This window comes from Grampus griseus (genome assembly GCF_964374135.1).
Source record: "Grampus griseus genome assembly, chromosome: X".
Lineage (NCBI taxonomy): Eukaryota > Metazoa > Chordata > Mammalia > Artiodactyla > Delphinidae > Grampus > Grampus griseus.
Window position 1 is genome coordinate 42523067 of NC_138999.1, and position 15426 is coordinate 42538492.

The following is a 15426-nucleotide window of genomic DNA, read 5'->3' on the forward strand; positions in this document are numbered from 1 at the left end:
GGACAGACAATAAGTCTGAGTAGTCACAAGGACCAGATTCACCATCTGGGCTCCCTCTCAACAACTCCCCTCTTTCCCAAGGATCTAATTGGCCTCCGGGTTACAAATGCCCCCAGTGACGGTTCAGGACTAAGCCTAGGGCTGCAGGAAGAATCTCCCCTCTTTTCATCCCCAAGTTCAACCAGGTGAAGCAAAAAGAAGCATCTTCTTCCTCCCTTTGTCCCAAGAAGTGGGAGGACATGAAGCCTCTCCTCTGTCATTGGGAAGGGAAGGTATCATGCAACCACAGAGCTTTACTTCCATGTTCTTATGGGAACAATTACAAGGGAGGGACTCCTAGCCCAGGAGATGCAAAGGGGATGTAAGGAGGTGTCTTTCTAGTCACCATGGCAGCACATGACTTTCTCTCTGTTCCTGGGACTCCTCGTTTCTGTGGAGAAGGAAAGGCACATTTTACTGCAACCAGTGAGAAGAAATAACTCCTGGTCCTCACCCTGGCAGATGATTTATCCTGCCTGGAGAAGTAGTAATGCATGGAAAGGGAACAAGAACAGGAGCTCAAAACCAGGCCCTGGCCCTGGCCCCCGTGAAGTACACAAAGATTTACCTGAACCAAGAGGGAGAGGAATGTGGGTGGAGAATTTCCTGCAGTGGGGATGTCCCAAATCCCTTCCCTGTCTCTGGGAAGAAAAAAGCTTATTGAAAGAAATTCAGGAAGCTCAGAATATTTCCCTGATCCAGGAAATTAGAAGCATAGCTGGGTCAGGGAGAGACTCAACCCATCTCCTAGCTCTTGAGGGTAGGCCTCAGTCCTCATGTCCCCAGTACCTGACACCTTTCTCACAGAAAGTAAGGAGAACTTCCTAGCCTGAGCAGGCTCAGGTAGGGAGTTCTTATGACTGTGAAAAGCATCCAGGTCCTTCTGTCCAATGGGGGAGGCCTCAGGCCACATTGGGGAGGACTTCCCGTCCCTCTCCCTGGTGAGAAAGGATTGCCTGGTTGGGGGAGAAGGGAGGGGAGGAGGAGCCTCATACCCAAGGGGGGAGCTCAAGCCCCTCCCTAAGGTGAAGGATCTCTTGTCCCAGAGGGGAAGCTCAGGCCCCTGCGAGGAGGCTCAGACTCTTTCCCCCAGAATCCCACCTTACCCATGTCCCCAAGAGTAATGAGCAGCCCGCAGGACTTAGTTCAAAGTGGAAGGGGGGCTTAGGCTCAAGTCCCCAAGGCATGAAATCTTATACCCCCAAAAGGCCTCTAAAACTGGGGTACACGTATGCTGAGAGAAAGTTCAAACTCATGAGGGGAGATGCGGAACCCTATTCCCCAGGGACTCTACCCATGCCCCAAGGGAAGGGTCTCAGGGCTCAAATCTGGTCAGGGGAGACCTCCTGCTCCTGAGGAGTACCTTAAGTTCCTTGAGGGGGAAGCTTGGACCTCACCTCTAGAGACACACTGGCCACTGGGGTAGGTATGCATCTCTTGTCCTTGAGGGAAAGCTCAAGAGTCCTTGGCACAGTGTCTCAGATGCCCAAAGAGAATTCTCAGACCACTCCCTGAGGAGAAAAGTCCCCTAAAGACCTCTGTGGAGGGGTATCAGTCTCCTGAAGAGGCTTCAGACCCAGTCTCTGAAAGCCCCAGTCCATAAGCAGGGGCAATCCTACGTTCCAGTATCCGAAACAGTGAGTCCTATTTTCTTGAAGAAAGGTTCAGGCCTGGTGCTGGGGGGGCGGGTGTCTAGACCTTAAAAATAGCTTAAGCTCCTAGAGAGAAATTCAGACTCTTGTCTCCAAAGAGGTCTCAGACCTCTTTGAGAAAGCACAGACCCTTGTCACTTAGAAGGGGATGAATCTCATGTACCCTAGTAGACTTTCTGGTCCCAGGGTGTTGGTTTTGACCCTTGTTCCCATAGGGAAGGGGATCTTAGGGGGGTATGTATGTGTGTGTGTCAGGCCCTTGACTTCTAGAAGAGGGAGTCTCAGACCCCACTGCTGCATGGTCCTGTGCTGTATCCCCCTGAGAAAGAGAAGGGGGTTGTCCTATATAGAGTGTCTCAGACCCCTGAAACGGTTGTGGCATCTTGGGGACACTCATATCTCTGAGATCTCCACCTTACTTGTATTCCCTGGAGAAGAAGCCTTAAACTCTTATCCCAGAGGAGAAGAAATTTCAAGTCACTGAACACAGACCAAGGTCCTCTGGAGAGTCGTGAGACTCCCCTCTCAGGAGGCATTCCATCTTGCCTGTCTCTCCTGGGGAGTTCCTACCTATTGGCCCTACACGAAGAGGTCCCTGGGCCCAGAATGACAACTACAGCCCTAGGAGACATCACAGACCCCACTTTTAATTCCTCCATCTTATCTGGGGCCTCTAACCCCAAGTCCTTGGCGGGGGAAATAGGGTCTCTCACACCCCCACTACCAGAGAAAAGAGTGCCAGTCTCAGAGAGAAGACAAAGGCCCCTTGGAGCGATCTCAAATAGCCTTCCTTGGGTCCCTACGCAGTCTGGGCATCCCGTCCACCACACCCAGTCACCCGTCACCCCCCGCCCATACCTGCTCGACGGTGGCGGGGTCCATGGCCTCGATGCGCGCTGCAGCCGCTTCATACTCATCCTCACTGTTGTAACCTGCGCCGACCTCCTCCCGCTCAGGACTGGCCCCGCCAACCGCGCCAACCCCAGGGGCTTGACGCCGCCGCTTGCTGTGACCCGGCCCAGAGCAGCAGCCGCCCACGCCCACAGCACTGCCCACGCCCACCACCACGCCCGCCGCGCCCACGCCCGTTGCTGTAGCACCCAACGCGTCACCGGGACCGCCGCCGGGACCGCCGGGGCCCCCACAAGGAGGAGGAGAGGCCTGCTGTGGCCGGGGTCCCGCCACGGCGCCAGGCTGCACGGCCAGCGCCCAGCGATGGAGGGCACCCGGTGGCCCCGGGAGCGGGCCCTGAGGCGGTGGCGAGGCTCGAGGACGGGTGCCGACTCCCGAGTCACGGTCACGATCGCTGCCACCCACACCCGTGCCGCCGCCGCCCACGCCTACACCCCCGCCGCGGCGAGGCGCCGGGGGCAGCGGCCCGGGCGGCGGCGGCTCGTTGGCGGGGTCGGCGTCGGGAGGCGGTGGTTTCTTTTTGGGGAGAATAGTCATGGCGGCACCGCCGAGTACCCCCCACCAAACTCGGCGCGGGGCACGCCGGGAGAGGACCCGGATGAGGGGGGCTACAGTAGTGCGCGAAGCACGACGGGATCGCCGGGCCCCGGATAAAGAGATCGAGGCACCGGTTTTCGAACGTCGGCGGCGCGCGGGTCACGCGGCCGGAGAACCCGGATGTGAAGTCCAAGATGAAGGCACCGCGGCGAGCTTGTCGTAGCCTTCTCTCCAAGCCCAGCAAGTTTATTGCTATGCTCGTTCCGGCCTTCGGCTTCAAAGGAAACAGAACCAAAACAAGCACCTCTTCGCCCCGCCCCCTCGCAGGTTCTTGAACTACCGGGTGGGGCCCGGGGCGTTGCGCAGGCGCGCCGGGGCGCAGCCCCGCCTCTCGCTCGGAAGTACGTGGGCAAAATCTTCGCCGCCGCCACAACAATTGAGGGCACCAACCAATCGAAGCGGTTGCGTGGGTCCTCGATGATGCCCACGAGCCAATCAGAAGCGAACGATCGCGCTCCCCTGCCCTCTGTCTCAGATTTCAGTCAAAGTCGGCACCCTTGTTCCTTGCCTTTCCTCTTCGTCCCGTCGTGCTCTTGTCTCCCCGAGGCTCTGACTCGCAGGCGGGGGCACTGCAACAGGACAGCGTGGCCTGCCCCGTGCACGAGTTTTTAAATCGCCTCCCTTCCGGGCTTCCAACTTGGCCCCAGTCAGCCGGACTGACTGGAAAATATCAACACTCCCAGAGGTTAGCTAGCCCCTGAAGCATCACTTCCGTTTCCACCCACCAGAAATCCGCCTCCGGTAGAGAGGCGGGCACAGCTTCACCCTGGCAACAGGCCGGGTTCTGCAGTGATTGGTTAAGACATGCCACCACTCAAGTCGAACGGGCCAACCTTGGGACAGACATGCACCATTGGGACAGTGGGTGTTTGGGAAGCAGACACGCCCACTCTGGCACCGGCGCACCGCTGCCCTCATGTTGACCTCCCCGCCCCTGTGGCTAGCGCGCAGGCGCGGCACAGCCTTTCCCCACCCCCACAAGTCCCCCCAATGGTGTTTACCTGAATCGAGCAAAGTTTGTAAACCAGCTCTGTCAGCAACCAGCGTCTCGCAATAAGGTTGGTAAAATTCCTGCTACTGAACGGATGGAGAGCTACAAGCTAATCCTAGCTGTGCCCCTTCTGAGTGATATCTGGCAAGTCATTTAACACCCACCCCATCCTCAATTTCTACTTCTCTGTAAAATGGCAATGATAATCCCAATTTAAGGATCAGAAGTTAATGCTTGCAAAGCGTCTGGTGCTGTGCCTGGCATCTAGTAAGTGCTCAATAAATTAGTCTGCACTGCAGTGCAGTGGAAAGAATCCCAGGCTTTGGAGTCAGGAAGACCTCAGTCCCAGGCACGGTGGACCATTACCAACTGTATGACCTTGAGGAGGTCATTGTGTTTCAAATTTGAGGTTACCCATGTGTAAAACGGGCATGATAATGCCTGCCCAGACTACCTCAGGGAGTAGTTATGGAGTTGAGATGAGCTCATGAACCGAGAAGTTGTTGTGAGAGGTGAGGGCTCCCTGCCAGTCTTAAGAGCCAAGCCATATACAGGCCATCAGAAAGCTCTTCTGAGTGCCACCTAAACGTCTCCCTTCAGATGCCAACCCTAGTTGAAGTTCTTTCCTGAAGGGTGTTGGTAATAAACAGACTATGGTGGTGTTTTCTGCTCTTGAGACTTAATGGGAGGAGAAGACTCACGTTTACTGGGCTTACTGTGTTTAGGACACTGTGCCAAATGCCTGTGTACATTATCACATTGAATCTTCTCAGGACCATCTCACTTGATCCATGTATCCCACTCCCTACTCAATATTTGTCCAGCACTACACATCTAAAACTGAACTTATGATAATAATTGTAGTTAACCTTCACCAAGTACTTACTATGTGCCTGTTACTGTGTGCTCAACAGCTTTGATGTTCCCTTTGACAGTGAATGAATGGCACCCCCTCCAGCCTTTGCCCAAGGCAGAAACCTGGGAGTCAACCCTGACTGCTCCCTCTTCCTCAACTCCCACATACCTGTCAATCCTAAATCTTGCCAGTCCTATCTCTGAAATCTCTTGCCTTTCCAACTCTTACTGCCACTATCCCGTCTAAGCCACTATCACCTGCCAACTCGGCAACTGCAAAAGCCTCCTCACTGTTCTTCCTCCCTCCAGGACTGGTTCTCTATAACCCACTCCCCACAGCCAGAATAATCCTTCTGAAATACAAAACTAGCGATGACTTTCCTGTTTATAAGCCTTCAGAGGTCCCCATTATCCTTAGGATGAAGTCCACATCTGTATCATAGCTTCAAAGGCCTTTTGTGATCTGGGCTACTTCTACATCCTCACCCTCGTCACAGTCTCACACTCTCCTCACTAGCTGTGCTGAACCCCTTCAGTTTCCCAAGGCCCTGAGCTGGCGCTCTAACCTCCAGGCCATTGCACATGCTGTTCCCTCTGCCTAAAACATTTTCACTCTTTTGTCTTTTGCCTGGCTAACTTCAGCTCATTGTTCAGCCAGGTTAGGTTCTCTTGCCATCTATATGCTTCTGTAATCCACTAATCTTGGTTCTACTACACTATATTGTAATTGCTTAATTGCCTTCCATGCTCACCTCTGTAGATCAGAGATGATGTCTACTTTGCCCATTTTTGTACCCCTAGGGCTAGCACATGATATGCAGTTAATAAATATTTGGTGAATGGATGAATGATTATTTCACAGATTAGCAACCTGAGGCAAGAGAAGATAAGTGATTCTCTCACCCAGGGACTGGAATCCAGGTCAACCTGAATCCAAGGTCTGTCTTCTCTGTGCTCCACAGAGCTCAGTTACACTAGTCTAGTATATCCAGTAGTCCAGAAGAGAGAATACAGGTAGGGGACATCCACAGGGAAGGGGAATTCGCCAAACTGAGAGATGCTTTTCATCAGGGTTCAGTTCAGAGCTGTTTGCTGTCAGGAAGCCTGGGTTCAAGTCTCCTCTAACCAAGCGTGTGCTGCTTTGGGTCTCAGTTTCCCCATCTGTGAGTGAGGGGGCTAGAGCAGATTATGTCCATGGGGCATGTCTCAGGACCTCCTAGCCTACGTCACTGGCTGCAGATTCACCTCTTCGACCACCCTCTTTCATTTCTCCTAGATCCCCATCTTCCAAAACACACCAGCAACCATCCACCTCCCATACCTTTCCCCTAACAGCTCTTCTACTAGTTAAAAGGAATTGAAATTGGAGTATTTTCAACCCCTCCAGCCCAACCCAGCCCCCAAACCCACAGAGCCAGGAGGTGCTCATCCTTGTCTCTCCTCTCAGGTTTTATTGACTGATGGAAACTACATCTTTGTCAGCCACCAGCTCCACAGGGACAGTGCTGGGGACAGGGAACCTGAGATGATGCCAGATTTCAGCCTGAGAGCAGACAGAGTTCCTGAAGGTGACCGAAGAGGGAGAAGAGAGAGGGATATGTGAAAAGGCATTGTGGGGGAGGAGGAGGAGATCAAGAAGTTCCTCCTGCCTCCTCCAGCTCCCAGAGCTCAGGAACAACCCAGGCCTCAGCCCCTGCCACTTCTGGACTCCTGCCCAAGAACATGGAATCAGCCCATGATCTCCAAACACAGCCCAGCTCTCGCCAGCTGCCAGGCTTTTATCTCAGCCAGTCCAGACTCCAGCCCAACCCAGGAAGGAAGCAAGCCAGAGAAGAGAGAAGGAGGAGTAGTTAGAGGTGGCCCCTATGATTAGGGCAGATGTAAATATTGCAGCAAACTGGGCAGAGGCTTTGCATAATGTCACGGCAGCAGCTGCTATTGCTAGAGTTTGCTGGGGGCCCAGTGGAGGACGGGGTTGCGGGGGACCCATTTCCAGCAGCCAGGGAAGGGGGGTGGTGTTTGTGCTATCTGTGTGTGTTGGGAAAGGCAGCCTGACCCCTGAACCAAGGTCACTGCTGAGGCCACAGCCCATGAAGCCTGTGGTTGCATTCCAAGCTTCGGAATTTGAGAGTTGTTGGGCCCGGTGGAGGGTGGGGACTTCTTCTAGAGGCCAGATCAGAAGTGAGGGTTCTCTTCTATGAACCCCCAAACCTCCACAGCTCAGCCAGAGAGAAGAGGAAGTTTCACCTCTTCTTCTTGGGCCAGAACTCCTGAGGGGAGGAGCATGCAGGAGGCCCGCTTGGGTAGAGGGGCCAGTCCCAGTGTGCTGGGGCAAGGAGGCTGGGGGCCTGAGGAAGCCCAGTGCTTCACCTCCCACAGGGAAAACTGTCTGGGGTGGGGGAAGTTTCCCTTTCCCTGGCTATTTCCCCACCAGGTGGGCCATTCCATGAAACTCCATTGCATAGTTCTTAGTGGGGGGCAGAAGGGGTCCCCAGGCTGCCCTTCTCTGCGTCCCCAAAATATGGCTTTGGAAGGGAGCCCCCAGGAATTGGGAGAGCGCTCTGGATGGGCAGGCCCGTCCCTCATAGGGAAGAGATCTTGACAGTCTCGGGAAGGAGGCAAGGGGTACCCAGGCTGGAGTTCCTGAGGGTGCTGCTGGCCCCACTGCCACCACCGCCAGGGGAGGAAGGTTGGCTCTCATCTGGGGTGTTGGCAGGAGGGGTGGGGATACTGATGATGGCAGCCACGAAGTCCCGGCTGTCGCAGTTCAAGTCAAGGCTGTCATGGGGCTTGGCATTGAGGCTTGAGCGGCTGTGGATAAGGGTGGGAAGATGGAAGGTTCTTAAAAAGTTATTTTAATACTTGCCACGGCGATCATGACATTTACTGAGTGCCTACTAGGTCCCTGGCACTGTGCTAAATGCTTCCCCTGCACCCTTAATTATGGTGGTGCAGAGTGAGGGCTCTGGAGTCAAATAGTCCTGATCCCACCTCAACCACTCTAAACCTCTCTTCTCTCATCTGTAGCATGGGAATAACAATGTTTTCTACCTCACAGAGATGTTGTGGAGATTAAATAAGATAATAAATGATACAAAATGCTCAGAGTAGTGTCTGCAACATAATGAGCACACACATAAAAGTGTTATCTATTGTGCTTACTCCTTGCAGTGCCAGAGTCCTCACAACAGTCTACTGTAAGATCTACACAATCTGGTCCTTTCTGTTCCTTTCTGATTTTACCTCCTACCACTCTCCCCCTCACTCACTCCACTCTACTTACAGAAGCTTCCTGGCTGTGTCTCTAACATGCAGACCCATTCCTGCCTCAGGGCCTTTGCACAGGCTGTTTGCTCTGCCTGGAAAGCTCTCCCTCTAGGTATCCACGTGGCTCATTCCCTCTCCTTCTTCAGATCTCAGCTCAGATGTCACCTCAGCAAAACCTTCCCCGACCACACTGTTAAAACTGTATCACACCCTGTTCTACACTCTCTATCCCCCATCCCTGATTTATTTTTCTCCTTGGCACTTAACACACTGCATCATCTGTGTATTTGTTTTTTAACTGTCTCATCTCACTAGAATAGAAGTTCCATAAGGTCAGGATTTCTGTCTGTTCTATTCACTGCCAAAATTGAACTAAACTCCTAAACTAAAGTGAATTCCAAAATGCCCCAAATTGTGCCTAGCATACAGGAGATGCTCAATAAATGTTTATTGAAAGTACAAATGAAAAATGAGGAGTTCCAGACAAGATAAGCCCAAGCTTCCAGCATGGAGGAGTTTGGGTTTGAGCTTGACTTGCTAGGAGGCCTGGAGTCATGAAATCTCAGACCCCTTGGTTCAAGCTCTGAGCTTCCCCGGGAGAGGGGTTGCACAGCAGGTCAGCATGCTTACCTCTGAGGGGCAGGGCTCCTCTGCAGCCCTGCCAGCGTGTCCAGCTCCTGCATGCTGCCATGGCTGACCGAGGCAGTGGAGTTGGCAAGGCGGATGGCACGGCGCTTGGCTCTGCGGGGGCAGCAAGAGGATAGCAGGCTGCCAGGCCCCACTGGCTGGGAGGACACGGAAGTGCTGCGGCTGGTGCGGCCACCCAGCGAGACAGCGCCCAGGGCCTCACTGAAGGTTAGCTCATCCGTGAACTCATGACACTGTGGGCAGAAGGGAGGCATGGTCACAGGGTACCACAAGGAAGCTGACCTCACCCCCAGGCTTTTGCTTAGGCCATTCCTTCCTTTCTGTAAGTCGCTCTCTCTTCCCTTCCCTTGCCCATCCTTCAAGGCTCAGCTCTACTGGGGCCTCTTCTGGGAAGCCCTGTGTGATTTCCACAATTAGTAGTGAGCCTCCCATCCCAGGAGGGAGCTGGCTTGCTGGCAAAGGGACCCCCCTCATTCTGCCACACCACCTCTCATTAGGCCTCACCGTTGTCTTCTCTAGACAATGCAGCAAGTGGTGATGTTGCTGCTCAAAAGCAGAACGGTTCCTGACACACAGCGCCTGTTCTTCCCCACTGCTGCTGTCCTGGAGTGGATAGAGCAGAGGGATGAGGTCAGCACCTTCCTCCTCCCGTCACTGCTCACCTCCCACCCCAATCCAGGCCCCTCTCCACCTCAAGACCCCCGTTCTGCTTGTACTGCAGGAAGGCGTTGGTGGTACCACTCTTTGCCAACCGGATCCTTGCCAAGCGCACCTTCTACAGAGAGAGGAGGAGATAGAAGGTCAGGTAGGCAAACATAAGAGTAGACTGGCTTCGGGTGTGGGGAATAGGAGGTACTCAGATGGAAGGCGCAGTTACCTGCTGTGCTCGGCGCTTGTCAGCACGCTGGTTCTGGTGGTAGATGCGGCTAAAGTTGGACACAATGACTGGCACAGGCAGAGCAATGACCAAGACGCCACTGAGTGAACAGATGGATCCGAAAATCTTGCCAGCAATGGTGCTGGGCACCATGTCTCCGTAGCTGGGGCCGGGGGAGGTAAGCCAAGGTCAAGAAAAATACCCACCCACCCCTCAGTCCCCCACTGCATCCCATCCAACTTGACTCACTCTGCGACCCTGGCTAGGCACTCAAACTCTCTGGTCTCAGTTTCTTGCTCTGCAAAAATTGGGGAATGACCTCTCTGGCCACCAGTGGGGGTCAAATGAGAAATGGGCCCTCAGCCCCTACTGTTTGCTGCCCCCATCCAAGCCATGCACCGGGCATCTGAGTCAGCTGGAAATCTATTAATACCAAGCATAGGGGGGAAGGAGGAAGTCAGAGGCAGTAAATATAGCCTCCCGGAGAGAGAGTCCCACCACCACAAGCCAGCTAAGGGGCTCTGAGTCCTGGGAGCAGTGCTCTGTTGGTTTTGCTTGTGTCTGTCTTACCTTCTCTAGGTAGCACCCCCCAGGGGAAGCCTTGAAACTGTCCTCATATTAAAAAATAGGGGGGGAGCCTTGAAACTCCTCCCTCCCTTCCTCCATACCACCCCGCCTCCCATGGAGGTGGAGCAGAGCCAATCTTACCAACTTGTTTGGTTGGGGGTGGGGGGAGTGAAGCTCAGCAAGGTTCCATAACTGATTTGCTCAAAATCACACAGCATACTCTTGTTCTAACCACAGGACCAATCAGATCCCCTCCAAAGAAACGCAGCCTCTGCAGTCTTCAGCCTCTAGGCCTTTGCCCCCACCCCCTCCCCCAGGATGCCTCTTCCTTATTTCTTTACTTTGACTCATTTAAAAGTCTCTCCAACTTGGCCATTTCTGGCTCTGTGATGTATCATCTCTGACTGTGTCCTCAACTATGAGACATCCTCCCAGGGTTGTTGTGAGGACTGAATAGGATAAAAGGACATCAAAATACCCAGTTCCAACCTGTTCTCAGTGCTCAGTATTTGTCAATACAATCCTGAAACTCCAACCAGAGTTAATTTCTACTTCTTAGAAACCTCAAATCAATTTTTCTGTTCTACTACTAAGGTCCTGAGTAATCCCAATGTATCCGTTCAACAGATACTGAGCAGCAACTGCATACCTAATCCCAGTGATAGGAATTTAGAAAAGGACCACAGTTACCTGCCCTAGACAGTGTCTTTAAGAACAACATGAGTTTGGTGATTTCATTTGATGCGTTTATCCCATTTCCTCTCAAGGACTGGCAGTAAAAAAAAAAAATGATGCTGAAAATATCTTGTTCTGGGGAAACATCAAGGAATCACGGAGCCACAGAGGTAGTGCCCCACACAGCAGATGAATCTAAAGGGTTGGGAGACATGGGTCCTCAAGATGGAAAAAGGGGTGATAGAAAGCGAATATCTATTTATCCTGCACCAGAAACATTCAGATAACTTTCATAACCATGATGTCACTGAATCCCCTCTGGATGTTGAAGTGATCATCATTTCTCATTTTGCAGAGGGGAAAACTAGCCCAGAGAAAACAAGGTCAACAGAAAGAGTGCAGCTAAGACCATTGTTGAACCCAAGTCTCCTGACCTGAAAATTAAGGCATTGTCAGAGCTGGGAGGGATTTGGAGATTAATCCAACTCCCTCACTTTTTAAAGATGACCAAATTGAAGTTCAAATAGAGAGAGAGAGAGAGATCATTTATCTAACCTTTTTAATTTTACAGAAAAGGTGAGTGTAATTGACTGATCGGGCAGCTCCCCACACAGGGTCTGCACTCACCCAAGTGTGGTCATGGTGACAATGGTATACCAGAAGGCCGCGGGTATGCTAGTAAAGTTGGTCTTGTTTGTGCCCTTCTCGGCATAAAACATAACAGTGGCGAAGATGATGATGGCCATGGTAAGGGAAAAGAGGAGAAAGCCCAGCTCAGAGGCACAGCTCTTGAGTGTGTAGCCCAGAATCCGCAAGCCCTGTGAGTGCCTGGAGAACTTGAAGATACGGAACACCCGGAACACCCGCAGGGTGACAAAGGCGCCCGAGACATCTTCGTTCCTGGGCACGAGGAGCCCGATGTAGTAGGGCAGGATGGCCACCACGTCGATGAGGCTCATTACACTCCGCAGGAAGCGGCAACGGCTAGGGGCCGCGAACAGCCGCAGAAGGTATTCACCTGTGAATATGAGTACACAGGCCGTGTCCATGCAGAAAAAGGCCAGCGGGAAGCGCTCGCCACAGGGCTGCTCCCTCGGGGGCCGCCGTGCAGGGCCGCGGCACGGAATGGTCTCAACCACGTTGGCGATGACCGACACAGCGATGAAAAAGCCGGTAACGTAGTAGAAAACGAGGGCTGCGGTGCTCGTGTGTGGGTTCTCGAAGGCCCGCCAGAGCTGCTGCCGCAGGGAGCTGCCAGCTGGCAGGGATGGGCCGTCCCCGGCCTGCTCGGCCTCCTCGTCCTCCGCCAGGCGCTCGGCGTTCTCCTTCTTGCGGTCCCGGTACTCTTCGAGGCAGCAGTCGCCCACGAGCTCAGGCACCAGGCCATAGAAGGCCAGCTCTTCGTCAAAGGCCTGGATGCACTCCTGCCGTGGGCAGTGCAGTCGGCCCGTGCGGTAGAAGTTGAGCACGTGCCGGAACATGTCTGGGTCGCGATCAAAGAAGTACTCGCCTGAGTCGGCGTCATAGAAGAATTCCTTTTCTGAACTGCCCAGCAGAGTGTCTGGGTAGCGGTCGAGCGTGTTCTTCCAGGTCTCAAAGCGCCGTCCGCTCACGTTCACCACCAGAACCTCATCCCCTCGAGTTGCCTTCACCCCCGGCGCGGGGGGCAGGGGCTGCTGGGCCAGGGGCAGCCAGCCCACCGCGGCCGCCCGTGCAAAAGGCAGCCATGTGGCCACGCCTGCTGCCATCCTGCCGCGCCCCAGGCCCACGGAGACTTGTGGGGGAGGGGTTGGCCTTTAGGAGAATGTGGCTGTCTCCAGGATGGTGGAGGCTTGGAGAGGCCCTGGGCCACTCGCACAAGGAAACTGGGGGTGTCTAGAGAGGCCAAGAGGAACCGGGAGGAGGACCTAGAGAGATGGGCAAGGGCTTGGGGGACATGTAGAGGGTCTAAGAGGGACCAGGGCGATGTCTTGAGGGAGTGAGAAGGGGCTAGGGGACATGGAGAGGAGCAGAAGAGGAGCGTCTAGAGGTGCCAAAAAGGATCCGAGGGAGTGTTTAGAGACTGAGATGATTCTAGAGGGGTCAGCACTGCCTGAGAGGTATCTGGGGGTGTCTAGAATGAAGCAAGAAACACTGGGGAGTTGTCCACACTCTCAAGAGTTCTGAGGGAAGGAAGAAGGGACTGGAACCGCTTAGTGGGGTTGGAGAGGGGATCGGGGCATCCGGAGGGGTAGAAATGGAACCAGAGGTGTTTGCAAGAGGCTGAGAGTGTCTGGAGGGGGATTCTGAAGGAACTGAGAGAGGTGAGGAGGGTTGTCCAAACTCTCAAGACTTCTGGGGAGAAGATAAGGGGGTTGGAGCCCCTTCGTGGATCTAGGAAAGGGGGTGGTGCATCTAAGGGGTGGCTACAGAGCCAGGAGTTTGTAAAGAGGCTGAGAGGTGTCTTGCGAGTGCCTAGAGCTGCCAAGAATAGCCTGGGGGTGGGGTGTCCACACTCTACAGGAGTTCTGGGGAAGGAAGGAGAGGTGGGGCCCCCTAGCGGGGCTGGAGAAGGGGGTGGGGTATCTAAAGGGTTAGATATGGGGCCAGGTTATTTTTCAGAGGCTGAGAGGTGTCTGGTAGAGAAAGGTATCCAGGGGGGCTGAGAAAGCCTGGTCCACCCTCTCAAGAGTTCAGGGGGTAGGGAAGGGACCTGGAGAACCCCTCAGGGCTGGGACTCAACTGGAAGGAAGTTGGGCATAGCCCCAGAGCATCCAGAGAATCAAAAAAGACTAAGATAAGAGGAAGACGGGGTCCCCCTCAAAATGGGTTGGAGGGCAGGGTGGGGTGTTGAAAGGGAGTTGGGTGTGTCTGCAGGGAGGGGGGCTCCTGGGCCTTACAGGAGCCCAGGAAGGCCGGGATCAGGCTGCGTCCCACTGTTGGGGGCTGGTCTGGGGAAACCACACCCCGAGGGGCTGGTGGTATGTGCTGGGCAGCGGCAGAAGCAGCAGCGGCAGCAGGACGTGAGGAGGAAGAGGAGAAGCAGCCACAGCCAGGCCTGGGAGAGAAGGCAGCACAGGCAGGAGGAGGGGGCTGGGTCCCTGGAAGGAGGCTCTGGAAGGACAAGGTCCAGTAGGACTGTCCCAGGATGGGCTAGGGCCTGGGGGCTGGACCAGGGAAGGACAAGGACAGCACTGTTGGTGGTCCCCTCCCCCTCCCCATAGGGCCGTCCTCACCTGTGTCCCCGCTGCAGCAGCAGCAACAGCGGTGGGGCTGGGGGTACCAAACACCGGAGCTCCTGCCCCACTCTGCAGAGCTGCCCAAGTTCTCCACCTCCTCTGGCTCTCTCTCCCCGCCCCTCTGAGCTTGCCGGGAGATGGAGAGGCAGGGAGGGGCCTCGTGGCTCCCAGAGCCCCCTCCCCTAGGACTGCCTGAGAGGGACCCTGGGGAGACTCCGCCTCCTACAAAGCTGGTTGGGCCTCAGTCGCGTCATCTGGAAAATGGGGGTGGCAGGGAGCTTTGCCAATTCTCCCCACCTCCTTCCTGGACTCCCCCCTCTTCCTGCCCAGATCCTACCCCCTCTGCCCCCAGGGGCCCCCACCCCCACCCGTCTGAATCAGCAGCACTTAGCAGATCCGATCGATGGGGAGGCGTCTGTTAATGGCCCCAGAGCGGGGAGTGCCACGGGGAATGATGCAGCGCTGTGTCCCCTCCCTGCCCCCTAGGCTGAAGAAGGGGGGGTGGGGGAAAACTGGTGGGGGGGTGTTTTTCTAGAGGCCAGGCCCCCAAAGCTGCTCCCCAGTGGTGCTGGAGGGGTTAGAGTCCTGCTCTAACCAAGATTGCTGCCGTGGGACTGGAGCACTGTCCTGTTTGCGGATGTGAAACGTCGTGGGGGGGGGCGGTAAGGGGAGTACAGATGGGGACAAGCCAGGTCCCACCTCCATAGCAGGTTCTCCCCCAGGCAGGCCCCACTCTGAGGTGCAGTCTCCATCATCTGTCCACATCCAGGAGCCTCAAATCATGCCTCCTCCGCTAGAGGGCTCTGCTCCTGGGTAGCAAGAGCACTGAGTACCAAGTGTCTCAGGCATGGGTGGGTTCAAGCCCCAGCTGTGCCACTGACTTATGTCCTTGAGCAAGTGACTTGCATTGTTTTTCTCTTTGTCGGATGGAGAGTTACCCCAGCTTGATAGTGTCTTTGGGAGCAATAAATGGAGTGATGTGAAAGGGGCATGGCACACAGAGGACACCTTACCTTTAACAATTAAAGGTGTGTGGTGATGGGGGAGCAGTAATGCAGGGCCAATTTTTGCCTTTCAATGGACTTATCCATCTATGTAATCCTCCATTTGCTCATCACACTCCTGATT

The 15426-nt window shown here is 54.6% G+C and overlaps 2 protein-coding genes across 4 annotated transcripts in view; both read right to left on the minus strand.

The window, feature by feature from the left end:
* OTUD5 (OTU deubiquitinase 5) overlaps positions 1 to 3905 on the minus strand; it is a 28190-nt gene extending 24285 nt beyond the window's left edge. For 2 of the 3 annotated variants that reach the window (XM_082680654.1, XM_082680652.1), the window contains exon 1: positions 2550 to 3905. In XM_082680654.1, coding sequence (XP_082536780.1) covers positions 2550 to 3140 — 591 coding nt within the window. In that variant the 5' untranslated portion in view covers positions 3141 to 3905. The remainder of the gene's footprint in view (positions 1 to 2549) is intronic. The other variant, XM_082680653.1, reaches the window with a different exon arrangement.
* A 3723-nt stretch (positions 3906 to 7628) lies between these two features.
* Positions 7629 to 12828, minus strand: KCND1 (potassium voltage-gated channel subfamily D member 1; the record flags this gene model as incomplete). Its single annotated transcript, XM_082681527.1, has 6 exons — positions 7629 to 7857; positions 8944 to 9194; positions 9466 to 9564; positions 9653 to 9736; positions 9839 to 10001; positions 11708 to 12828. The coding sequence occupies 6 exons, from the start codon at positions 12826 to 12828 to the stop codon at positions 7629 to 7631; spliced, it is 1947 nt and encodes a 648-aa protein (XP_082537653.1).
* Positions 12829 to 15426: the final 2598 nt, after the last annotated feature.